This window comes from Sylvia atricapilla, chromosome 2 (assembly GCF_009819655.1).
Source record: "Sylvia atricapilla isolate bSylAtr1 chromosome 2, bSylAtr1.pri, whole genome shotgun sequence".
NCBI lineage: Eukaryota > Metazoa > Chordata > Aves > Passeriformes > Sylviidae > Sylvia > Sylvia atricapilla.
In genome coordinates, this window is record NC_089141.1 from 109,238,539 (window position 1) to 109,265,884 (window position 27,346).

The 27,346-nt window shown below is 37.2% G+C and overlaps 1 protein-coding gene across 19 annotated transcripts in view; it reads left to right on the plus strand.

Moving 5' to 3' along the window:
- KDM6A (lysine demethylase 6A) overlaps positions 1 to 27,346 on the plus strand; it is a 152,854-nt gene that overhangs the window by 25,275 nt on the left and 100,233 nt on the right. For all 19 annotated transcript variants that reach the window (XR_010743020.1, XR_010743019.1, XM_066314074.1 and 16 more), the window contains exons 3-4: positions 9,447 to 9,555; positions 21,390 to 21,439. Coding sequence is in view for 17 of the 19 variants with exons in the window: in XM_066314074.1 (XP_066170171.1) it covers positions 9,447 to 9,555; positions 21,390 to 21,439 (159 nt within the window). In the remaining 2 variants the exon portion in view is untranslated. The remainder of the gene's footprint in view (positions 1 to 9,446; positions 9,556 to 21,389; positions 21,440 to 27,346) is intronic.

Here is a 27,346-nt window from a genome sequence, read left to right on the forward strand (position 1 = left end):
GCTGGAGTTTGTTGTGAATTTTTTGTGCATTCCATTTCCCTCCTATAATAGAATTGGGTTTTGACCTCCTGTGCTTACCAGGAACTTCATCCTTTGAAGCTGTGTCTGTTTTCTAGTTCAGTAGTGTCCCTGAAAATACATACAAGATAGATGGAGAATTGGCATTAAGCTTCATACAAAAATGTTTTCCCACTTGGTATCTTTTAATGTCCATCTGTATATTAGATGTCAAATTTGATAGTGCTTGGGAATCATTATTCAAGGAGGAGATTTTACATCCAGCTCCAGGGAAATGTTAATGAAAACAGTCTGTGGTGACAACCTGCATGGCTGTTTATGCTGCAGCTCCAGGAGTCTTCAGGATGTTTTGCCTGTGACAATTCACTATCAGATTTTACTTACCAGAAGACTCTGCTGGCCAGTTCCCAAGCTATGTTTTGAGTGTATTGTCATTTTAGTTGGTGTTTAGTGCACATTATGATGCAAATGCCTACTCGTAGCTAAAATAATTTGGACTTAGGCTTTGTTAGTGCATAAATGTAAAATCTGAAATCTCTATGAATATACTTCCCCACCTGTTACTGCCACATAGCAGAAATAAGACATTTATTCTTTTCTGGAATAAGGTTCACCAGCTCTGCCATTCAGAAGTGGTACTGCTCATTAACTGGGGACTGTATGCAGAGGACTGTATTCCTCTTTATTTCCTCATTGCAATTTCTTTTCGTTGAGATTGCCACACGAGGAGGGAAAAGGTGAGGAGGGGTAAGGCTGAGTGTTTGCTGGCATTAGCAGACAAGAGTTACAGCTCTTGACGTGGTGCTTGTCAAGGTGTTTTCTGCTCATAAAGTTCTCCTACAAACATTTTTCTATGCTGATTGGTTTTCATGCACATTTGGTTTTGTTCCAGAGTTGCTCATTTTTATATGTGAGCATAATTGTGTAAGCATAATTAAGCAGCCACAGAGGAGAAAATATGAATGGCTGTGGAAAAAGGAAGGTGATATGTGGACTGTACTTACGTGGGAGATTTCAGTGGTGTGATGGAAAATCATTGGGATGGACCCTCCAGCTGCAATGGCTGTGGTAACTTTAAAAGTACCAGCATTGTGAGACTCCTTGAAATAGTGATATTTCAGTATTTAAAACCAGGTTCATTCAGTTTAATTTTTTTTATCCTTTGTGTCTTAATGTGCCTTTACCAATTCTGTATCTCCTGTGGTGCTGAAAATTCCACACTTCCCACCCTATTAGCATTAGTTTTTACACTTTCTTTATGAAACAGCTCCTGACCCATTTTCACTTCCATTCTTCTAAAATAAATCATCTTTTCCTTGTATTTTCAGACTAAGCTACCAGCAGTATTATTTCTGAGTCGCAGGCCACCTCTAGTGCTTGAACCCTTTTGAGACTGAAGTTTAGACTGGGCAGGTTTAGCAGAGCAGTTGGTGGTAGCTTTTAAATATTTTTAATAGTTGCCTTTATATGTTGCCTTGTATTCAGAGAACACAAAAAAATCATTCTGTTTAATCTGAAACTAGCTATTTTCACAAATACAAATTTGTTGTGTCAGTCTTGGTATTGCACATTGTCTTGTGCATATGTATGTACATTGTTCTCTATTTAATACCTCTTTCTTTCAAGCTTCTTTATTCTTTGTTTCATTGTCATTCTTATGCTTGGTGCCTGATAGTCACTGTTACATTTCTAAAAACTTGTGTCCAAATCCAGAGGTATTGGCATAAATAAGTTATTCAGATCCTTTTTTCCTTAGGTAAAACAGGCAGCTATTAATGAAGATTCTGGCTTTATTTGTGGGTGGGTTTCTGTTTCTGGGTTTATTGTTTCTGGGTTTGGTTGTGTTTTCCTGTGTTAATTATATTTCCAAAAGAATTCACCCAATGAAAGCAAAACTAGCTATTTATTTGTCATACCATATAATATCTTACTTAAATCTGTATGGAACTCCACAGACTCTTAGGTAAAACTGCTTTAACATTAAAAGAAAAAGATAAGTTTTCTGTTAGTGTTGGCTGTCTAAATGTTCTGAAGTATGACATGGCACACCTCATTTGTGATGTTCTGTGTTGGTATAGGTGAAAATTGCTAGAATAAAATCAGATTTAGTGGTCTTAGATTTTAGTGTGTGGTGAGCTATTCATGAGCTTGAACAGTTGCTAAATTAAGGTGCTGCAATTCTACTTGAAATAGACTTACTGTGGTAAAAATAGCCAAAAAGATGTTCCTATAGTCTCAGATAAAAATAATGTTCCAATTGCCTATGAAAAATCTACCACCACTTGGAAAAAAAAAAAAAGAAAGAAAGTTGCTTGTGTTTGTTTTTTCGTGCCTTTTTTTGTGAAGATTAACTATAAAGGATTTTGAATAATGAAATTCCATATAAAATTTGCCATAATTTCCGGAGTCACCTGATTATGAAACATTTTCAGGGACTGAATAGAGATGATTCTGTTTGCTGATAATTTAGAATTTCTAGAAATGATAGAAGTGTGTGTATGTACATAGACATTGATATTTGAAAGTTTGACTGTATTTAAAATAAATAACAAGAGGATTGCATCCTCCAGGTGGACTCAGAATTAATGCAGAATGATTCACCACATAGGCTCCTGTCAACAAATTTTTCTTAAAATCCAGTTGTTATGGACACTGTCAGCTGCAAAGGACTAAGCTTCCTGTATTTTATATATGTAAACTATTTTTAATATGTAAACTATTAAGTTTACATCTGTCTGACAGAAAACACTTGTCCAGAATGTCTTGCAAGTGTTCTGTATTCAGGGAAGGCAAGTTGAATTTTTTGTCACGTTTCTCCATTTAATCATTGATTTGCATGTATTCTGTTTGGTATTCTGTTCTGCAGTTCTGTGCTTTTTTGAAGCAATATCCCTCAGTTTTCAACCATAATTGAGTTCATGTTAATTTTCCCTTGTAAGCTTGGCAACCTTGACCTTACTTCTGCAGCTTACTATGTCATCTCTCATCTACCGTAGACATCACTTGAACAAAAAAATACTTGTTACATTTTCAGCATTATCTGGAAGCACAAAAGTCTTAGACTACAGCAGTGACTTTTAAAGAAAATTCATCTCAATTGTGACCATCAGGCTGTGCATGTAGCTCATGTGTGCAGCTGCTTTTCTTTATTGCCTGCCTGTTTATTCTTGTATCTTGTTTCATGAAGCATTAGAAGAAAATAAATTAGCCAAAACTGATGATAGATTTCTTGAGGAATGTTTGAGAAGGATCAGTTTTTGTTGTTCTATAGTAATTGTCCCTGAAACGAGAAAGACTTTGGTCCTAAGTGTTACCAGCGGACTAGAATAAGTTCAGAGCATTCCAATATGGCACAGAAATTTTGTGAGAACAAAGTTACTGAAGAGGCCAGTTCATGGCCTCATGTTTTGGGGTCTAAGTATATTTGTGTCCAGCAAGCTGCACTTTCAGCACTTTTACTGAGGCTCTTGAAATAGTGTAGTCCATACATGAAATACAAGGAGAGGAAATGTGGGAAATTGAGAGAGAAATTTTATAACAGAATATGAGCATTGCAAAGAAAGAGCGTATAAAGAAGCTTTGAAAGCTGTAGTGGGAATTGCCATTGAATAAGAAAGTAAAAGAAGTTAAGGATATTGTGCCAATACATAATGTGAGAGCCTTCAGTGAAGGATCTGCTGCATTAATCTAGGTTCTCTTCAGTCAGATTAGAAAGGTGTGCTTTTCTCTGCAGAAGTAAATGAGATGTTCTTGTAAATCAGCTCAGAAGGTGATGTGTATCCAGCCAGTCATCGATGGGGGGAAAAAAGTTTTAACTTCTGAAGAAGCCAAGCTTGTGTTTTTTCCTCTGTACTTGGCTGAAGTGAGCCCTGCTCACACCATTTCTGCAGAGCAGGAGCTGGAACTTCACCAGGAGGTTCTTGAGGCAGTGGCAAAGTGTTGTCATTGCTGTTAGCAAATCACGTGTGCATTTTGGTGAATTGTGGCAAGGAGGAAGAGATGGGAAAATCAGCCTTTCAGAGGCTCCTCAGTGGTACTGAGCCCAGCACACACACACACACACACACACACACTTGTGCCTTCCTGGTCTGTAGGTGCCCCTTGGATTGAGCAGTGGTAGATGTGTGATTGTCACCTCAGTGGCAAATACTGTCCAAAATATATTTCCAAAATAACTCACCCAATGAAAGCAAAACCAGCTATTTATTTGCCATATCGTATCTTACTTAAATCTGTATGGAACTCCACAGACTCTTAGGTAAAACTGCTTTAACATTAAAAGAAAAAGATAAGTTTGTCTATCAGTTTTGGCTGTCTAAATGTTCTGAAGTATGACACGGCACACCTCATTTGTGATGTTCTGTGTTGGTATAGGTGAGAATTGCTAGAATAAAATCAGATTTAGTGGTCTTAGATTTTAGTGTGTGGTGAGCTATTCATGAGCTTGAACAGTTGCTAAATTAAGGTGCTGCAATTCTACTTGAAATAGTTACTTTATTTTCCAGTAGGATAAAATATGAGCTAAGTTACATTCTGTTTCTAGCCATTACTGTAGTGTGTATTTTGTTTATCAAGAGCCTGCTGATGTCTCCCTCTCCAATTTTCATGTAGAATCTCTGTTCTCATGACCTGCTCACAAAACCCATCCAGTTGGGTCAGTGGAGGCACAAGAAAAAGAAGCAGCAACTGTTCAGTTTTGTCACCCTCCCCCAGCTTATCTACATATACAATAGTGTTTTATGTTGTGAAATTGGAGGGTTTAGGAACTACTTGAAGCTTTGAATTTGTGATTTTACACTGTATTGTCTGCATTGAAATGCTGTGTTTTTCTTAAGCAGTTAATTTATTACCCAGTAAAATTCAAATAATGTCTTTCACTGTGTGTTACTGCCTGATTGTTGCCATGTTAACAATACAGATTGCTGGATTTTTGGTTGCCAGGTCTTTTTTCTGTGTTTAAAGTAAAAATTTGCTGACTCAGTGCACTCCTCTGTTTTCATATCATTAATATATTAAAGAATTAATAGTTAATATTTTTGTCACATTTGGCAGTTTAGCCCTGCTTAGTTTCATTTTGGTCAGTCATGCTTGTATGATTCAGAAAGGAAAACATCACATTATCTTCTTCAGAAACAATCTGAAAAAGCTGTATTGATTTCTTTTCCTTCTTTTTTTATTGCAGTTGTTTAACAGTAGCTTTGAATTTGTGCTGTAAAATACAATTGCAACCAATGATCAAGTTTTTTTCTGCATATAGCATATATATTAATATATTTTCATATATGAATATATATATAATGTATTTTCTTCTGTATAATAGAAATAACATAGTCCTGTTTATTTATAAAGCAGAGCTGTAATGTTTCAGTGACTCCTGTATACAATATTTAGAATTCTGGTTTTATGTGTTGGATTTACCAGTTAGATTTGTTTGGGTTAGGGATATTTATTTATTTTGTTATGGTATATTCTCGACTCTAGGATCTTTCCTTCAGGAAATGACATCATATCAATAATGGCCAAAACTGGCATTTAGTTTATGGGGTTAGTTTTGTTTGGTTGGGTTTTTTCCTGAATGTGGGGAAGGAATGGTTTTAAAACAGAGGGGAAAAAAATAACCCAGTTCCTTTTCCATTAGAATGATAAGTAGGGAACACAAAAGGGTCTGGTAATACATTTTAAAGGTGTTTCTAGAATTATTTATTCCTTTTGTGAACAGATTTTGGTAGCTTCTTGTGAAGTAGTAAATACAGTGTACAGTATTTAAAGGTGTCCTGAGAATTGATAGTTAAATCCATGCAATCAGGATGCCCCCAGTGATGAGGTATGATGTAACGAGAGGGAATTTGTGTGACAATAGAATAATATTTCAGTTGAAGGTGGCAAACAACATGAATAGTGTTACTTTTTTAGTGTCATATAAGCTGGTTTCTTTTCCTGCAGCTATTCCTACGTTGGTTTCCTGCTTCTGCTCTGGTTGCCACACTGCGAAGCAGCTGCGGGTGATTATTTTGCCAAGTTCCTAAATTCTTCAGGTTTCCCTTTTATCTTCTTGTAGTCTTGAACAAAGGGAAGGAAATGTACAATGTTGTGTAGCAATCTTCCTTTTCATTTCAGGGTCTTTCTCTTTCTTGTTAATTTGTCAATACTGGCAATTCTCAAGGCTAACTCCATTGAATGCACATAGAGATCCATACAGTGTAGAGAAATAACAATGCTTAAAAACCTCAGGGGTTTTTAACTTCCTTAGAATTCACAGTGGCTCAGGATAATTTAAATAGGTTGCACAAGTGGTGCCATAGGTGGCCTGTGCCGTTAAAGAACCACTAAAATAAGATCTTTTGATTGTTTCTTCAAAGAAAACCTATACAGATACATGGAGTTGTGACCTCCCTTTTACATCCATTCATTCAACAGCGACAAATTCTTACCTGGGCAAAAAAAATACTTGTTACTTTCTAAAACTCTTTGTGGATGGGTCTGGTGGGGGAGAAAGTTTCTTGACCAAAACCAGAGTTGGGTGTGTCTTTGCCTGGTGACTCTGCCCTGGCTACTGTGAGGAGCAAGAGCCACAGAGTGACCAGCCTGCTCTTCCTCCAGAGCCCCAGGGGCTGGTGTTCCCACCAAGGAAGTAACACTTGCTTTTAGTTTCTGTTTCTGTTTGTTAGAATGTGCTGGAAGAATTAAAAAAAATTAATTTGAAACAGCCTTCCCGAGTTAAGTTTGCATAAATATGAGTGTGTTGCTGATTATGTTGCAAACCTGTTAGAGGTCAGTGGAGAGGGTTTGCTTTAGTGGTGTAATTGAATTGCTCTTACAGGAAGAAATAACTTACAGTTAACTGTGGCTGAAAGGGGAAGTTCTGGTGTCTTAGGCCTTGCCTTGTGCTGGCATTAGGGAGACTGCTTAGCAGTATCTTCAGTTTGTGTTCTAACATAAAGGAAAATCTGCCTTGGTGAGAATTGCTCTGAGCTGTGTGAAAGGCTTGGGCACAGGTTTTTACATCCCCTCTACAGACAGTGCTTTAGATATGTGTGATAGGTCTTTTAATGAGGATTTACTTAAAAAGGGGCTGTGGGAACATTGAGGGTCCCCAAACACTTAAATGTTAAAGTGCGTGTGATTTATCATTTCCCTGAACATCTGTACAGAAAAATCCTGTTACATTTGTTCATAAAGTCAAGTTCTCTTTAAACACCTGTAGCCTAATTCAGGACATAAACTACCCTAGCTTCCTCTCCAGTATTTATTGTAGGCTACCTGTTGTGGTGGCGGTTTCTGTATGCTCTGATTTGCAAAAGACAAAATACCAATTTAAGAAAATGTCATATTAGTACTATTCTTTTCAGCAGCTGCAGCAGCTATTGCAAATCATCAGAATAAGGGAAGCCTGTCTACAAATCAGCATGGAACAGTAACATTAAGGGCGCTATCAAAAATTTTGTTATGATTGTACAGATCAAGAGACCAAAAAGAGGAAACATGATGCCAAAGACAAGGTTCTGCACTAAGATATTTGCAGATTGGTTCAGCTGGTGAATCTGATGTTAGAAGTCAGTATATACACAAATAGTGATCTTAAGAAGTGTACTTTAGACTTGTGTGCTTTGCATGTGATTTTAGGGATGATATTCTTTAGATGGAGGATTGACTGACTGCAAGAGGTGTTCGTAGTGAGGGGAATAAAATTAAAGGAGTAGTAGCTTCAATCCATGGTGAAAAGAATTGCAGTCCTTCCACTGCAGTTTGCCTAGGGCAAAGCCTGCAGCACATGAAGGAGAAGTTCTGCAGCAGATCTTTGAGGCAGAGGCAAATACACATCTAAATTGGATATCTTCAGAGCATGGCCAGATAGCTACAGTTTGAAATACGTACTTAAAATTTACGTAAACATAATTCATGTTTTATTAAATCGTTTTAAAACCAAATGTACACCTGTAGAGTTCTGTAGCAGCATAGCTTTGTTTTGATTCATCAGAACTTTGCCTCTGAAAACAGCCATAAAATGAGGCTTTTCTGGGCTTGGAAGTAGGTGAATGTCTGTGATATACCTCAGTCTTGGGCTACAAACTGTGGCCCACTCAGAACAGATTAGATCAGTAATTGGGTTCTCCACAGATGTGTTTTAACTATTTCCTAACATTTCCTCATTTTATTTTTGGCATTTCTCATTTTGATGATTAATAAAAGTGTACTCAAAGTGAATTACAAACATGGGCAAGGCTACTGATTTAAATAATCAGCTCGATTTCCCTCCCCTCTTTTGAATATTGAGTGAAAAGCTCCACATCTCTAAGAAAGCTCCACATTTCACAGAAACACAGAATATGCTGAGTTGGAAGGGACCCACGGTCTTTGATTACTGTCATGTAATAAAATCAAGGAGTTCATAATTGCAAACAGATTTGAAACATACACCAGAGATAGTTGAAAGTCATAGATTAACCAGCTGGAATTAGAATTTGTTGGAAGTCTGTCTGGCTTTTGAGAACTGTGCTGGTGCAAAGGACCTTCCCTCCCATTTAAATCTGTTCAATTGCTTCAATACAGTGGCTCATAATTTCAGAAAGTTGGGAAAGTTATTTTATGAATTTATTTATTTATTTATTTATTTACTCGCTCCCAAAGTGTAAACAGGGTCAGAAGGTAAGTAGGGTCATCAGCTAAGGATGTAATAGGTTAAAGATCATGGCAGTTATGGTGAATAGAAGTGTCAGTTCAGTTGTTAAAAATGTGTGTTCATAGCACAGGAACATTCTTTGCTTCTGTGTGTGTCACTTAAAAACTTCTGGAGCAACTGTTCTCAAACTGAAATTAATTTCTAGTTGGATTTACATTTGTGACTTTAGCTTTTCTTAGTCTACAGTACAAGGAAGTAAAATACTTTACAACATGATAGATGTGAAAGGAATCAGATCTTGAGAAACACATATGAAGATACATAAATTGCGTAAGGAAACATGTTGAGGTGGTGTGTTCTTTGGTTTCGCAAAAATGAGTGAAATAACTGTTAAATGAAAAATTATTTCTTTAGGGAAAAAAACACAATGAGAATAAAAGCAGAGAGGTTTCTTTCTTGCAGATGGGAAAGAATGAAATCAGTCCTTGTGTTTCATTGATGTTAAAATTTAAAATTGTTATGTAAGTTAGAGGTTTGTTTTGTGTTGGGGAAAGCAAATGTCTACAGATAATCCAGAGAAAATTTCTGCTGTTCATTTGTTGTCAGTTTGCATTAGAATTTGTGAGCTTCCAAAACTGTTGTGTCTTAAATATTACATTTCTTCTTTGAAAAGTGATGCTGATTTCATTGAGAGTGTTTGTAGACCTCGTCTTTCAGGCTAATAAAAAACTTCATTATTTCTCAAAAAATGTATTACTTGCTTTAGTAAAACACAGAATTCTGAAAGCCTTGTATTTCTTTTTCCCAGGCTGTTCGCTGCTATGAATCGCTAATTCTGAAAGCTGAAGGAAAGGTTGAGTCTGATTTCTTTTGTCAGTTAGGTCACTTCAACCTCTTATTGGAAGATTATCCAAAAGGTAAGAATTTTTACTTCTTCTGCTAAATGTCTTTGGGGAATTGTTCTTTGGTGTAGGTGACAACAGAACAAAAAAAGTTGGGCTAACTCACCGTTTTCTTGGTTTATACTGTATTTCAGAGCCTATAAAAGTATTAAGACTGGCGATGTCTTCACAAAATCAACTTTATTCTTACTTCTGTTATTTTTTTTAAATGAAAAACAAAAACCCAACCAAAACACTGCTGGTTGAGGTATGAATATGAAGTTGGCTGGCAGGCCTGGTGTGTGACGGCTGCCTGCCTTTCAGTGACTCTGGGATGTGGGTGAGAGCTGGGTAGAACAGGTCAGAATATTTCCTTTTTTTTCCCCATGGGATGTCTTTTTTCATTGTATTTCTCATTTTAATATGAATGCAGTTCTGTTTGTGTAGGGAAACAAACAACACCCCCACCCTGAAAATGTGTACTCCCACCCTACACCTTTTTCCAAACACACAAAGATACTGGTTTTCACTTTCTTTGGGATGCAGAAGGAGGGAGATGAGTTATAACTCAGAGTAGTTCAGAAGCACTGCTCAGTGACTCAGGCTGGCTGTGGGCTGTTTGATAGCAGTGTGTCTGTGGGTCCACTGGTTCTCTCTCTGACATTGAACAGTGTGAGTTTGGCTTCCTGGGACTTTCATTTCTAAAGTGAGAAATACGTAGATTTGATGCTGCTCAGGAGGAATTTGCAGGTATCTAAATTGAGTCTGTAAATTCAGAAGGGTTTGGGTGATAGAGGCATCTGTCTTGTACCTTATCCCATCCAATGAGTGTGATATAACCACTGCTGTTTCCAAATCCAGAGGCATGGGAAAACCTGCAAGGAACGTGGCAGTATGCTATTTCTAAAATTTAGAGAAAACCTGCAGGGAACATGGCAGTATGCTGTCTCTAAAATTTAGTGAAGAATTATCCCTGTGTTTTTGTTTAAAGAAAATTCTGCCTTCCTTTCTGCAAAAAAAAAAAAAAAAAAATTACACCACTCTTTCTGCTTAGCCTAATAAAGCCAGGTGTGGGTGCAGTGTGACCTGGATATATTTTACTTAGCCAAAACAGCCCAGGATTATGGACTTACCTGTATTAACTCTGCTTTTGAGATGATAACAGTTAAGAGTGACAGGACCAGGTGGTGCTGTGGATCAGAGGCAGGGTTTATTGATGGCATGGTTTCAAAAACAAGCATAAAAAATCCAATCGGTGGTCTGAAATATCAGTTCTCCAGAACTGTAAAAGAGCATTAGCACAACAATGTGAGAAGAAACATTAAGCCATTAAAAATCTGAATTAAAGTACTTAATGCTTTCTTAGATGCCTATTTAAAGTCACATCTCGATTGTAAAAAAAGCCTCAAGAAGGCAAAAAACCTTGTTAGTTATGGGGTATTAAAAAAAAAAAAGATGTGCCTGTATTTTCAAAGAAGTACAGTAATAGTTGAAAATACTAGAGGAATTTTAATTGATGTGAAAAAGGAAGTTAAAGGGGTTTTTTATTAAGTGAGGGACATACGTTCCTGTTCACTACAGTTTTTGAACTTTAGTACCAGACTGTAAAACTATTGCCCTCAATGCAGAAAGGTGTTCTATATACTCTATAGGTGTTCTAAAACTAATTTACTGCTGCTCTTTGAAAGAAGTAGAATGCTTTTATTTCATTATAAAGTAAAACCAAATTTCATTACATGATTTAAATTTTTACTTTAATTATCATCCATTCTAATTGCATTATAGTTAAATTTTATACAGTTTAGAACAGAAAAGTAAAGAGGGTTCAGAATGTTTTGATATCACTAATGTATATTTTATGCAGATTTTAAGTCCTGAAATTCCAGAATTGTAAAATGCTGAAGGAGCATGGTCTTCAGAGCCATAAATCTGTGTAGTCTGAATTTAGTCATGGACAAAGTTATGGAGAAGTCAGTGTGTTTAATAAATTGGATGTAATTAATAAAATATCACAAGATAGCAGCATGTGTAATGCTCCACGATTTCTTTTTCCCTTAAAAGCCTGTTACTTAATTAAATATCTTCAGTAAATGCGTGCACCTTTGTATATAATGGATGAAGTGTTTTCTATGAAGGCAGAAGTGATAGTGTTCTTTGTTTAAAAATACTTGCAATGAAGTTTGTGCAGAGCAGAACAAACTGTGAGCTGATGTAGAACTGGGATCAGTGGTCAATGTGAAGCACTGCTGGGATGACCGAGATCGGGGTTTCATGTTGGTAGTTTCTTCTAATTTTTTCACAAAGACATTGGCAGTGAAGGATCATGCAGCTTGGGTGCATTTTGTTGCATGTTTTTGGTGTTTTGATGTAGCTGATACCTTCTTCTGAATGTACTGAGACTGTTGGTCATTTCCTCTGTAAGAATTAAGACTTACACACTGCAAGAGAGATCTTGAGAAAAAGTCATGGTGGGTTGCATCCCTGAAATCCACATTATTGGTGCTAATCCTGCCCTTGCTGCATGCACTCAGAGGGTATCAGTGAGGGGCAAGCTGCCTTTCAATGTTCAGTGAGCTGATGTCAGATGCTGAGGTCTGTTTAAATTTTTTTTTTTTTTAAATGAAACCTGTTAAATATTGTACATTCCCTCCAAGTGCAATATTTTTTGTCACTTGTGCGCACTGAATTCCAAAATGAAGATGTTTTTATTTTTCTTCCTTAAGAAATACTTGTCTCTAAGAAAAATTTTGAATTCATATCAGAAATTACTCTATGAGATTCTTTCTTAGTATTATCCCTGAGCTTGGACTGGAGTATCAGTGCCACTGCTAGCCTTTAAAAGATCTGAAGCTGCTCTGCAGATTGCAGTTTTCCCAAAATGCAGTAAGTTTGAATTGCTGCTGATAGCTAAAGGGTTTTCTCTGCAGCCATGGAATGGAGTTGTTTTGTTATTGACACTCTGCTGCTGGTTAGGAGAAGGTCCTATGAAAGGGATCAGCCTTTGTGCAGATTTTGAATCCAGTGAGACAGTGATTTGTATTCAGACACTTATCACCAAGATTGCAGATGGATTGGTTTCAGCTTTGCCTACATGTTCAGGGTGGGTTCTGTGCTCAGCTTTGTACTGATCGTGACTGATCAGAATTCAGCTTTGGGATTTCCTAAAATGGGAACATTGACTCCTCCTGGTGAAAATTATTTCATTTCTTCTTCTAAACTCTGAACTGATTCTTCATCCTGTCTTCTTTGACAAGGCAGCTGTTCCCCAGCTGTTGGATTGTGTTGGGGGTTCCCAAACCCCTTGTTTCCTGGGCATGCCCTGAGTGGCACCTCCAAGTCTGTGGGTTGCTTTCTTTGTGCTGGTGCAACTGAGCCTGCAGCCGTGGGGGGAACTGATCCAGCTGAAAAGTAACTCTGCACAAAAATGCCATGCCATTGCCCCAGAATGTGAAACCTCAGCCTTGGGGCTTTGCTGGAGGAGGTGGATGGGTTGTCCTGGAGGCCTGTGGATGCTGGGAGCAGTCTGAATCCAGTCAGGACTCGTGACATGAACCTGTGAACTGTTTGCTACTGGATTCCTCGAGAGAGATGGGTTTTTTACCAAACTGTTGTGCTCTGGTCTTGAAAGAAACACATGTTCCACTGATAGTTGGAGTTTTTTATTTCATGGCTGGCTTCCATAAGCAGTAAGGAGTGCAGATAGTGGTGTTGTAAGGTTTGGGTTCTAGCTGACTCGAGTTCTGATTGACTGCTGTTTAATGAGCTCGTGGATTGACATCATCTGTGTTTTCCTTGGGGATCTTTATTTTGCAGAAGGGTCACGTGTGTTGACCGTGCTCAGTCTGTGACTTGGAGGGCAGCTCACAGTGGCACAAATGGAGATGGGCTTTAATCATTTGCCTCCTTGACTTGCTGTTCTCTAAGCAGAATTCCTGGAAGTAGAAAATGCAGTTAAATGAATGAATGATTTGAGAAGAACGTGAAATTATTTGTGCCACAGTTACTAAAAACAATAAATAATGAACTGAAATAATTCTTATTGTTGTACTCAAAGGGTAGTCTCATTTTTAAATGTTCTGTGTCAGAACAGCTTTAGCAGTATTTATTTTGATTATAGATGGTGACTGCTTTGTCAAAAATACTAATACAAAAACATTTTAAGTCATTTATAAGATAGTGTTTGTTAGTTCAGGGGCATTTTTTTAGTAATTGTTAATCTAAAATTTAAAAGGTTCTAAAAAACCCAGAATGTTAATTGAGCAGCTCCTTTATTATGATGCAACCTAAACCCAATTTTTAAACATTTTCTGATTATTCTTTGGTAAAGTTTGGTTGTAAGGAACTTCCCAATTCAACAGTGTATATGTGTCCCTTTGTACTCACAATTCCAGCTCCGTAGGGAATTCTCTGTGGTGGTTAACATCTTTCAGGAATTTGAAAGGAGGTATTGTTATTGGGAAGCATTTTCATGTGCTGTACTCGGAGCTGCAGGGTCGTAGCAGTAATTTTATAAAATATAAAGGAGAACTTCGCAGCGTGGATGGGATTGTGCTGATTCCTGCTGGGCTGTCTTGTCTTACTGATGAGTCCTGAAGAACTAGAATGAATTAAATAGCTTGAATGAGTCAAGAAAGAGATGACTGTTTCAAATAAGTGTGACATTTAGGTTTAAGGGGTTTTTTATTTTGTTGTTTGTAACTGGTACTAACTGGTAGAATTTGAGTTGCTTCTATTTAGAGCTGTTCCACAGAATTCTGAAGATGAGATAAATTTTGGGTGGTTTAATTTCAGGTGGTTTTTAAACCGTTACATAAAATTTCTGTAGAAAGAAGGAAGCTTAGAACATTAAAATGTTCTTTATAAATTGTGTGTATGTGGAGCAGAGGTGGAGTCGACAGTTTTATTACAAAATATACCTGGGCCATGTTTTTGACTGGTTGTCTGAAAATTTTCACTTTGGACAGTGTTCTAAATAAACACTTAATTGTTAAAAGATCTTTTTGTGTCATACACTCTTGGAAGGATTTTTGAGCTTGATGAGAATCCATTGGGTTTCTTCACTGCTTCTCAGTATTTTAAGACTTCCACAGAGTTCAAGATCCAAAGGATTTCTGTAACTGTAAACTTCTTGTCAAACTCCTGTGTATCTTTCACATTTAATACTTTATGAAGCAGTGGGCTTCTCACCCAATTGCTGCTGCATTACATTTCCAGATGAGGATGTGGACTTGGTAATAAACTTTCTTAGAGGACTGTTTGATGACTTTTCTGTCTTAAATCTGTGCTTGTGCTGCTTTTGTGTGTCAGCCTTCATTCTCTGTTAAAAGGAAGACATGCTTCAGGCTTCTTTGATTGTCTCTTTGGTACTTTCAGTACAAATCTCTGGAGGAAACAGAGAGCAGCATCTGCCTGAGGCCTTAAAACAAAAGACCTGAGTGGCATTTTGCTGCTCTCACTTCCACATTTTTTGGTTATCACAGAATCGTAGAATCATGGAAGTTGGAAATGACCTTTAAGATATCCTAGTCCAACCATTAACTCAGCACTGCCAAGGCCACCACTGAACCATATCCCCCTGCAAACACATCTGCATGTCTCTTAAATACCTCCAGGCGTGGTGACTCCACCACTTGCCCTGTGCCAATGTCTGACAGCGCTGTCATGAAGGAAATTTTCATGTATAAAATACTCAATCTATATTTCTCCTGGTGCAACTTGAGGCCATTTTTTTCTGTCCTGTCAAGACTTGTTGCCTGGAAGCAGGGACAGTTGATGTCTCAGCTCACTACAGCTGCCTTCCAGGTAGTTTGTAGAAGGCAATGAGTTCCCCAAGCACCATTTTTTCCAGGCTGAATGCCCCAGCTCCCTCTGCTGCTCCTCACCAGATTTCTGCTTCAGACCCTTTCCCAGCTCCATTGTCCGTCTCTGAACATGCTCAATGTCCTGCTTGTCCTGAGGGGTGTCCAAACTGGATGCAGGATTTGAGGTGTGGCCTCACCAGTGCCCAGTGCAGGGGACAATCCCTGCCCTGGCCCTGCTGGCTGGACACACTGCTGCAGATACAGGCCAGGTGCCATTGGCCTCCTTGGCCTCTGGGTCATGTTCATGCAGCTATGACCATGACTCCAGGGTCTTTTCCACCAGGCACTTTCCAGCCCCTCTTCCCCCAGCCTGAGGGGGGTTTCTGTCACCCAAGTGCAGGAGCCAGCACTTGTTGGACCTCAGCCCTAAATCCCTTGTTCAGGTTGTTGATCAAGATACCAAACAGGAGTGACCCCCACCTTGAGCCCTGGGGAACACTCCTGGTGACCAGCCATCAGCTGGATGTAATTCCATTTCCCACCACTCTCAGAACCTGGCCATCGGCCAGTGTCTACCCAGCAAAGTCAATTCTATCTGCCCAATCTTGGAATTTTCTCACTTTTTAATGTCTTTAATTTTATAGTCGAGCAATTTTCATCTTGCTGGGTTAAAACACCATGGTGGGTAAAACCTGCACTATCTATAAGCTGTTTCTGCAACTGGCATATATATCTTAAGTGTTAAATAAATTTTTATTTTTTTTCCTGGAAGCTGTCATTTAAATCAAGAGATGTGCTCTTTCCAAGCTTCCCTTGTGCAGTTATTCAGCTAATATTCTATTTTACTGTTAGTTATCCTATCAGATAAACACTGAGAAATATTAGTGCTTGTTGAAAAATGAAAAATGATTATGTTTAAGAAAACATGTACTTTTTTACGTAGACCAGTATGGAACTTTGGTTTGTATTAAACTTTTCTTTCCAGGGTTTATCATCAAATTAAAGCTTACTGTTTCTAAGTTCAGTAAGCCAAAACTTTGTGTTAGTCACATTTAGCCTTGAAGGTGCCACTAGATGGTGTTAGTATGTAGTTCACTTTCTTCTTCTTCAAGCACTAAAATACTCAAACTGCTCCATGTTTGCATCACTTTGAAGGCCTCTTAAGTTTTAAGGTGTCATAAAGTAGGTTTGTTAGAGCAAATCATAAAAGCCTTGCCTTGTGACTGCATGATTTGTGATGAAATGTGCTAAAAGTGACAGGTGGGTGGTTGTCACTCAGTCTAGACGTTTTTCCTCCCCACTGTCACCTTCCTTGTTCAGGTCAAGTATTTGGATTCTGGATACAAAGAATCTTGTCTTATCTTGCTGCTGAAACTAAGTTTTTGCCAACATCCTTTGAAATTAGGTAGATTTAAAAAAAATTCCTGAAACCACATATATGATAATGAGGTTAAATTTTTGTGATACCATGAAATCTTAAACATGGAGGAATAGGGAACAAACGTTATCCATGCTTCTGACATGTCCTTTGGTCCTGTCACAGTAGGAGAGGAAGGCAAACTCTTATGGGGCACATAATAAAGTCTGTCAGGGTTAAAGTAACCATATGTATTGCAAAGTGGGTAGTTCTGGGTGACTAAAAACCAAGAAGGTAAGAGAAAACCAGTGGACTTCCAATGTGTGAACTCACTGAGGGTCAGCTCTGCATGAGGTGCTTGAGGTTTACAGACAGATTCTGGAGCCAGCCTGAGCTGAGGGAGGACTCTTACTGTTCAATGGTTGGAGTTCTTTGAGAAAGGTGGTGTTTTGCTTTTCAGAGCTATCTCAGGTCAACATTTTATTTTCATCAAACAATACAGCTGATGGTGATTGATTTGAAAAGCTATGTATAACTTTGAGGTATAGAGGTCCTCTCCTGGGGAGGATGGTAAATGCTGTATCTGCCACTCACAGGGTTTTCAAGAACGTGATCACAAGGATTACCTGTTAGGAAAATAAATATACACAGTAAATATACAAAATAAATGTTTTGGAGAGAGGTGTTCATAGTGAGAGCATAAACTGATAGAGGAAGAAATTAAATAGAGGACAGAAGGATGGAAATAGGTAACTGAACACTTCTTTTAGGAATTGTTGAGTACTGTTTTGGGTGTCTTGACTGTGGTCTGTCAGTTTTGTGCTTTTAAGAGTTTTCTCTGATTGACTACAAAATGTAGTTGAGAGCAAGGCAAGATGCATTGTCCTACTGTTGACACTCAGTTCTGTTCTTTCAGTCTAGACTTGCATTTTCTGGATACTCATGAGTGTTTCACATGCAGTGAAAAAAGGTTTTATGTCCTTTATTGTCTTTTTATGATTCCATATGTGTAAGAATTTCAGTGGCAAACTTTTAAATTGAAAAAGCTCAATAGTAAAGTTCCTAATCAAAAGATTGTCTGTAGAATCCTGCTGTGCCTAAGAGTGATTTCAAAGCACTCATTTAATAATGTTTAAGAAGGACATCATAATTGAAATGGGGTAATTCACTTATATCTGTAAAAATGAGAGTTAACTCTGTGTTGAAAAAGGGGCAGTAGTTGATAAAATCTTTTTGTGGCAAAAATTGTCTCACTTTGGAATGACCAGTCTTGGATGAAAAGTAAAGGTGCAAAATGATATTTCAGCCTTTAATGTTAGGATTTTTTTGTTATTGTTAATTTTTGCTTGTTCTTGGTATGGTGTTGGTTTTTTTTTTTTTAACACTACTAATGTGCTGCATGACCCAAGTAACTGGGATTTTTTGCTTTTTAATAAACCAGGGAATATCATCCTACGGTCAAAATCATAACACTGATAAAGCACACTCTGTATTACAGATAAGGGCTTGTGTAAAATTCTTGTGACGCTGCAGATTCAGTTGCTCTTTTTTTCTTATTTTAGAATAAAATTAGTATTTTGAGGGATTAGCACTTATTTCCTGTAGATACAAAGTTAATTTAGGGGAGAAGTTGCTTGTTGTTCCACAATACAGGTTTTAGAGAAGATACTAATTTCTGGACCATAAAATTTAGGATAAGTATCTGCTTACTGGTGACCCACTCAGGGACTATGAAATATTTATCTAAGTTGGTTCATTTTTTTAAAATCTTGCTTTCATAATTTGATTTCTGGCAACTTATATGCAAGATTTTTCTTAGGAATATGTTTGGTTAGGAATATTTAATGTGGGCTCTAGCAAAAAAACACCAACGTTTTGTTGAATATTTTTCTGTTTTTCTGTTCCTTTAATCATTTTCAGCAGAGCTTGAATTCTCATGGAGCAGGTGTTTAATGTAGGTGTTCAGTGTAGTTGTAAAAGGGGCTGAAATCAGATTTCACATGTAACTTACTGTAAGTTGAGCACTCAATAATACTGGAATTGTGCATAGTAACACTTTTTAATTGTCTGACTTTCCTGAGGAGGAAAGGGACATTTAGCTCTGGTTTAAGGGAACCCTCCATGATTCATCCTTAACTCCTTTTTAGCAGAACTCTGAGAATTTTAGCATTTCATCTGCAAGAAGTTAAGTAGAAAGAGAATAGTGTTAGCCTGGAACAGGCTGGATCCCTGGGGGTTTCTGAACCCACCAGGAGGATTGGACACTTCAGACACTGAGGAAGACTGAAGTCTCCTCTTTGTTCTTCTGCAAGAGAAATGTGGCTCCTTAGAATGGAGGCCTTATCTTCTTATCACAAAAGCAGAAATAGATTTCAGCAGTCCAGGCTTCCCATGTGCTTGTTTTTAATTGTAACTGAGCTTGGCACATTAAATGATCACTTCAGCTGTTCCTGTGGGAAGTTGCTGAACTTTATTGAAGAATGGAAGAGTTAGAAAAGAAAATCGCAGCCAAACATCCTTTTTCTTAAAGAAAACTGGTAGAATGTCATGGAGCAAACGCCTCCTTTCTGTAATAACTGCCCTATGTTAAATGGAGGTGTTAGGATTTTTCAGGGCAAGTTTCTTCTTGCTTTCTTTTTTTCCTATTCCTTCCCTTTAAGGTCTTCTGTTTATTTATGTGGTTTTTTTAGTTCTGTTGACGTTTTATAAACTTAGTAGCAGTGCCTTAACTGCTATAGGTAAGCATATTCCACCTCTGTTTTTTAATGGATATGCTCGTGTGGGCACTTCTTATATTCTTCAACAGCTACAGTGAAAATGTTTTCCCTTTTATTTTCCCAATATAAATCCTTAGCATTGTATTTAATGTTATTTCATCTTTTTATCCATATCCCCTGTATAGTTGACTGCAGTAAGTAGGTACTTTTTTAAAAAAATGTTTACAGGGTCTCAGTTTCTTGAATCTTGCATAATATGGTACTATTGACCTGAGTATTTAAAATATGCTTTAACCTTTACGATTAGGATAGGTACTACTTGAGTAAAAACAAAAAAGCTCTTTTTATTTGTGATGTGATGCATTACAAAATTGTTTCATAGTTTCCATGTGCATGTTCCTGTTGGGGAAAGCACAGTCATTACTGTGTTCAGAAGATAATTATTCCTTTTTGTTGAAAACTTATTAATGATACCTTGGAGAAGTTGAATCTAGAAGATCTTCTGGGGGGAGTAGGATGTTATTTCATCTTATTATGAAAATCCTTTAAAGCATAATTACAGAATGTGACTAAAAGATGCTTAGTTTTAACGTTCTTCAACTTCTATTGTTAGACTGAAGTCATATCCTTCAGTTTGTACCAGGTTTTTTTTTTGGAGACGGAATTATATTCTTAAATTGTGAAAAACTTAATTATATTTTTAAGTGATTTTGTTTGTCTGAGTTGCGTGTAAGCGTTTTAAATATATTGCATGGTAATAATGTGTGGTCGATGAATGTTCTTCTAAGTTAATTTTTCTGATCTGGGTATCTAAATAAACCCCAGTTTAGAACATCAGGATTAGAAATTGGCTCACAATTGGCATTTTGGTGGGATGGGGCACTTCATGGGCATGGATCAGATAAAGGTTGTGAGTCTCCATTGACAAACAGACAGATGAGTGCAGAGTTTGTGTCTTTATCATTATGTATATGTTCTATTTCTCTTAAACGCAAGAACTCTTATCAGGTTACAAAAGTTATTATGCAGGACAGGCATTGGAGGGTGATAACATTTATGGGCATGATTTATCCATGGTTGCAGGAAATGAACCTGCACCTGAAGTACATGTTGTTCTCGTGTCTTAATTTGTTTAATGCTTATGGTATTTCAAAGATGGAGTTTGCTTCTTTTGTTGTTTGGTTTCCACACGTTGTGTATTTTCCATTCTTAAATCTTAGGGAGCAAACAGTTGAAAAATCAGTATCTTGGTGTTACTGCAGTGAATCTTTACTTCAAATGCTTAATTTTTGATGGTTCCTAGTGGCATGTTCTTAGAAAGAAGCAAAGCCTGTTTGTGTTCTAGTCCGAGGTGGCCTGATAGCCCAAGGGCAAGATGAATCAACCAGAATTTTTAGTGAGGAAGAAGGATGCAGGAGTAGTGACTGGAGAAATTGGTTGCTAAGTAGAGCTAATATTTGATTGAACTGAGCTGTTCTTAGCACTGATTTCCAGGTTAGTCTTGGCCGTGGCTGTTGGATAAAATGTAAGCTTTTATTTTTTTTCTGCTTGCTTTTGTTTCTCAGAATGAAAGGCCATGTGAAATTGATTTCTCTTTGTATGTCCCTCCTCACCAGTTCTTCAGAAATTACAGGGCATCAGGGAGTGTGGTAAATGAGCTACATGATTAAATTTTTAAATCTTACAACAGCTTTGTCCGGGATGAAAATCTCAAAATTTCAAATTATTTCTTTGTTATAGGTTTTCTTTAAAATATTGCTTGATTTACATTTGTAAGATTAATAATAAATATACTTTGGGGTTGACATTTCATAAAACAAAATTATAATCTTAAGGAATGCATTGCCCACAACAGTGTACTTATCATGGCAGTGTTACTTTTATTAAACCATTTATCATTTTAATGCTGTGTATTCTGACTTTTAAGGATTTCTATCTTTTTCTTCAAAGAAAATGAAGCAAAACAAATTGAACATTCATTTTTCTTTCCTACAGCATTATCTGCATACCAGAGGTACTACAGTTTACAATCTGACTACTGGAAGGTCTGTATATGCTCTTTTTTTTTTTTTTTTTCTTTCAATGTATTGCTGTAAATGTTCAAATTTATAAAGTAGATTCTATTCAATATAAGTTTGGAATATCTACCTGCAATTACTTTTTGGCATATGGAGTCCTAATGTAAATGGTCGCCTATATGTGCAATTCATGATAAATTTCAGTGAAAGTAAGTCTTTGTGTCATGTATTGAAAAGGCAGCTCAATTAAGCTGACAAGTTTTAAATCATTTTTTTTTACCATCATTATCCATTACTTCAGGGTTTTTTTCCTGCAGCACAGATATTTGGATGTGTGTATGGAGAGCAGCAGAACCACTTGAAAGCTGCTGCGCAGGCGTTGGACTGGGAATAGGAAAAATGTTCTCAGGTTGCTTTTTGTTTCCACAGACACCAAATTGTTGAAAGTCCTTTTCAGTGTTTTAAATAACATTCTTACGTCAAACAGGAGCAGATCCTGTTAGTGTAGCTGTCTTGTCTGTAAGTACAGGTATTGTGTCTGTCAGTAGAGGTATCATGACTTTAGATGAATAAAATTGAAAAAATCTTACAATGGCATTGTCAGAAAATAGTCATCCTTGGTATATTGTCACACGAAATAATTTGAAGCTCCTGGTTGGGAGTGAGGTGCAGGAAAGCACGTAAGATGTTGGATACTTGTGTGGTGTTAAGCAGCTGTTCTCCTTAAAAGTGAGGATAAATACATCTTTCATATAGGGAGGGCTTATGGAGAGAGCTCTTGGTACCACAGAGACATGGCATTGGATAACATTTTGTGTGTTCTTTGCATTTTCAGTGCTTTGAAAAACACTGTGGCAGCTTTTCCCATTTGGGCACAGGACAGGGAGAAAGGCAGGGTGAATTAAGAATGGAAGTATGAACTGGAAGTGTTTTACACCAGATAAAGGAGAGATCCAGTTGGAGGATTCTAGGGAAATTTTGTGTATTGTCTTGTAAAGCTTCTGCTCCAGCAGAAGTTGTGCAAGTGGCATATTTCACTGAGCCATTTTTGAATTGAAGGAGTTTTTCGAGAAGTAACCCCTTGCAACAACAATAAAAACATAAATCTATTTATCTTACGTGCTCTTGGAGAGCTGCTTTAAAGATTGCTGTAAATAAGTGTTGAAATCGATCAATTAATTAAAAATCAATTGTAATAGTTTCTGTTGTTTGTACTCTTTCATGTTAAGCATGTCAAAATAGTTTATGACTGGAATTATTTTTTCTGGTTTTTATTCCAATGGCTCATTATTAAAATAAGTGGTAGGTGATTAGTAAGTTATTTCCCCTGCATTTTCAGAGTTCAGGGTGGAATGTAAATGATTATATACATCTTCTAGGTGTAGGTTGTTTTCAGTGTGGCTCAGAATATTCTCTACAGTTAAAATAAACGTAAAGTGACTGTTTTGCAGTTTCAGCTCAAAAACACTGATGGTAATAAAATTTCTCTTTATATGCTAAGTGTGATATTTTAACACACCTGTTTCTTGTATGTATCTCCAGAATTTTACTATGCAGACATTATTTTGAACAGTTTCAGTTCAAAACATGAGAGCATTGTTTGCAATTGACAAAAGAGCATTTCAAGTTCTAGAAATTAAAAATCCAGCCCAGAACCAAGAAGGAGAAACTAAAAAACCAGTATTTTTTTTCTCCAGGTTGGCCTTCCCTGGTAGGGATCTCATTGTGAACTTTCTTAAAAATGTGTAGCCCAAAGTCATTATTTTCTTATAATCTTAGGAGATTTTATTAATTTTGATATTCATGAAAAAGAGCCTGAAAAAGTCAAAAACCTTTTTTTTTTTTTTTTTAAGCTAATAACTTTTTTACTGAAAGTGGTGAAAGTCACAGATGGATCATATTTCCTCTTATTAATGGATGACGAAGCTCTTTCTGGAGTTGGCAGTTTGAGGCTGCCTGGCTTGGGTCTAGAGAAAGACCTTCCCCTCCTCCCTCCAGCTGAGAGGATTTATTGTTTCTTGTCATCCTTAATGCCTTGTATCTGTAAGAAACCATTGAGTCAGGAGTAGCAAGTTTCTGGTTTATTTTTGGTCACATTTTTGTGCTGTTTTGTTCTACTTTGTGATTTTTTTTTCCCCCCTCTCCCAAAGAGCTACAGATGGCAAAGAAGCCAGTCATATTTCCTTATTTTACTGTTGTGGAATTCTTTTTAAGTTTGCTTGGGGTTTTTCTTTTAATGTTTTAGAGGTTTTTTGGATTTGGTGGGGGTTTTTTTATTTTTTTTTGTTTTTACAGGACTGGATGTCATCAGTTAAGTTGGTGAAATTTGTGTTGGTAAAGAAAGGAAGAGAGAGAAGAGTGTGAAGGAAGGGTGGTATTTGTGAGCTGTGAGGGGTGCTGTGTGAGATCTGGGAAACTGGAGAGTGCTGAATCACATCAAGGTTATTATATAAGGCAGGTCTGAAGTCAGGAACAGCCTTTTAAACTTGGGCAGTTTGTCTGAAATGACAAACCCGTGCAGTGCAAATCTACGTGGTTGAAATAAGTGTCCTTTATGTTCTCTGTTTTTTAGAGAACTTACAGAAGAACTGTAAGAGTTTTTAGATTGCTTTGGATGTAGTTTGGCTTCCTTTTATAAAGTATTTTTGCTCTCTGCTACTTTGGATTTTTAGAGTTGCATGGGGTTGGTAATTGAGCATTATTTTCATGCATTGTTCATTTCATGATATTCAGTCTATATTTCCTTTCATGAAAAAGCATTTTACTTTTTTTTTTTTTCTCCCTCCCCATAGATTTTTCTGATGGTTGAATTTTCATAGATTTTTCTGATGGTCTGGTCTGTGAAACAACCAGGTTGTTTTCTGTCAGAATTTGATGCATGGGTTGTTTTGTTGCTATTACAGTAAGCATTGTGTTGATCGTATGGAACAAAAAGAGAAGGAAAGAACACTTCAGAAAATATATTCTGGATATATACTCTAGTGACAGGAGTGAAGGTGAAAGGTTAGGAGGATGCTGTATTTTGCCATTTACCAGATCAATACTCCCTCTGTGCTGATGAGATGTTATTTCCTTTCAAAGAACTACCTGTGTGGGTAGTTTTGAAGGTGTTGGGTTGCATTGTGCTGCATATTCCTAAATAGACCATTTTTTGCTGTAATCTTTGGGTACTCACAGATCACTGTAAAATGTCCTGTAAAATAATTGAGTTTCTGCAATTTTTGACTACAAAGGCGCTGTGGTACCTTAACTCTGCATTTAAAAAAAAAATAAATTATTTGACTTGAAATGTTGTGCAGTAAATATCTCAGCTTGGATAAAAGCCAATCTGACTTTCATTCTTGCATTCAAGTAGTTCTATCAATGTTTCTTCTTATGTTGCCTATGCTAAAATAAATCTCCCTTCTGTGCAGTGTACTTCATTCTGATTTCTTTTTAAAACTCCCCTGTGTCAACATGTTGGGGGAGGTGAGGAGGACTGTGGGGGATGAACGGATACAAAGGGCAGTTCAGGAGAGGGAGACAACAGCTCGAACTGCGGTTCGTAGATGTTGATGCTCCTGGGAAAATAAAGATATCAAGTGTAAATGTCTGCCATGATTATCAGTTTTGACATATTCTGAGGAGGCAGGATTAGAAGCTCAGCAAAGGAGTAAGATATTCCTGATTTTAGCCAAACACGATGGCAGATATCTGGCACCTGTAGGAAGTTATTTTAATCTTCTCGTGGTTGCATTATAATGGACTTGATCATACTGAACTCTTTTATATAATACCTGAGTTTGGGTAGGGCTGTCTTGCAGAAATTCCACTGCATGAGTGAATTAAGTCTTAAGTGTGTATAAAACATCTGGATCTGTTGCACTGCTATGGTTGTCCAGGGCAGGGGAGACCTAGAAACCCTATTCCACAGATTTGGGGCTCCAAGAGGCATCAGTGCTCATTGGAGTCATTTCTGGGAGAGTTCTTGAGAGAGGAGCCTACTTACTCAATATCTAGATTAGATGTCTGCTTAGGCATGGCACTGCTGCTGCAGCCCTTGTCTTGTTTGATAATCTTAATTAAAGAATGTTTGTGGCCTTTGCAGGTAGGTGAACGTTCACATATTGTCAATTAGGAACCGTGTGCCTGCAACACAGAGTTTGAATAAATAAAACCTTCTGGTACAGCTCTGTTATGGAGCAGCAAATTCCTTTATGCTGATCCTCTGAAGTGTTGGAGCTGTTGGGACATCTCTCTGCTTGGGGAGTGAACATGAAGATTTCTAGACACTGTTAAACCCAGGGGATTGTGGACAAGTTATGAGGAGCATGACAACAACAGTGCTGAAGTCAACTTATTCTGTGTTAATTCATCAAAGAGCAGCATCCTGTTGGCTTAAGTTTTTTTAATAAAAAGTTGTGTTTTACCAGAGGGTGCACAGGTACTTGAACAGTTCTATTCATATCTGAATAAATGGAAGGATTGACAAGGCACAGCATTTAGAAATGCATCTTAAAATGTTGGATGTTACTGTGAAAATTACTTCTTTCCTTTTCAAGGAAGACTTAACTGTGGAATAGGATGCTAGAACTTAGATTGAGGATGCCTGAGAAAGAAAAGAGACCTCAATTTATTCAGCTACACTCAACTGTAGTATCTCTTTATCAAGCAGTGCTTGGAGTGTCAGTGTCAGTCAGAAAGTCTGAATGTTCCTTGAAATGCTTAAGGAACACTTAATTAGTGAGTTATATCCTCCAACATGAATTCAGATATAGAATTCTTGTTAGCTGTTGACTTTTGCTGGAAAGTTGCCTGGAAGGAAAGTAAATCTGTCAGGAACTCGTTACCATTTTATGAAAATGGCCTTAATCACCCTGCTTTTTAATAAAGATTTCATTTATGTGGACAAGGTAAAAACATCAAAGAGGTTTGGTAAACTCCAGGAAGGCTTTTTAAAGACCTAGTTCAGTGTTACAGTGGATTTTAAGAACATCTGAGTGCAAATGTGGTGCAAACTGAATTTACAGTGGCAAAGCTCTACTGGTCTACTTAAGAAAAAATAGAGAAATGGAACAAGGGAAAGTAAATTCCATAATTTTGTAACAAGGTGTGAGGTATTAGTTTAGTTCCGGAAAGCACCTGTTTGGTACTCCCCTGCCTGTGTTTACTGGACAGTAGAATAAATTACTGCCTAAATTTCTACCTTTTTTCATACTTATTTCTTAAATTATTCTTGAAAATTAAATTCTGTCTGTATGTATACAAATAGGAGAATTTCTCCTTACTTTCCTTGGGTAATCTTTATAAAACAGAGAAGAATCCAAAACCATAGAGAGAAAAAAAAATTGCAGAACCCAAAGCAAAATTCCCTGACCTGAAATTCTCTTCAGAAAGCCAAATGGCAAAGGAAAATTCAGTTGTGTATGTGGGTGCTGATCATGGAAAAGGGATGTGATCTCAGTTGGTGCTGTTGCTGGTTTGTTGCAGAAAGCACTTTTATAACACTCCTTTTTATGTTGATCCAAAGTGTATTTGAGTGCCAGGTAATATTTTAAAATGCTGATTTATAATTAGAGCTGTGTAGAAATTCCTCAAGCTTATGGCTAAACCCCTTGTAATTAGTGGAAAGGCTTTTTTGTTCCAAAGAGCTAAAGTAACTAAAGACCATGGATGTTAGTTTCTAAATGTGACCTGTTGCCTATTTTAATTATTTTATGCAGCTTTATTTCATCCCTCTAATTTTTTTTCTGTTTTGTTCAGGATTTTATTTGGTATGTTTCCTTAATGCTATAAAATAGGAAAATAATTTAAAAACCATTATTCTTTAATTTTGTGTGTTTCGCTGTCTCTTTTTCTCCAGACTGTAAGTCTGTTTCTCCCTTTATAAACAGTTGGACAGAAAGCAATTACTAGACATACTGATAACAGCAAATAAGAGAACATTTTGCACCT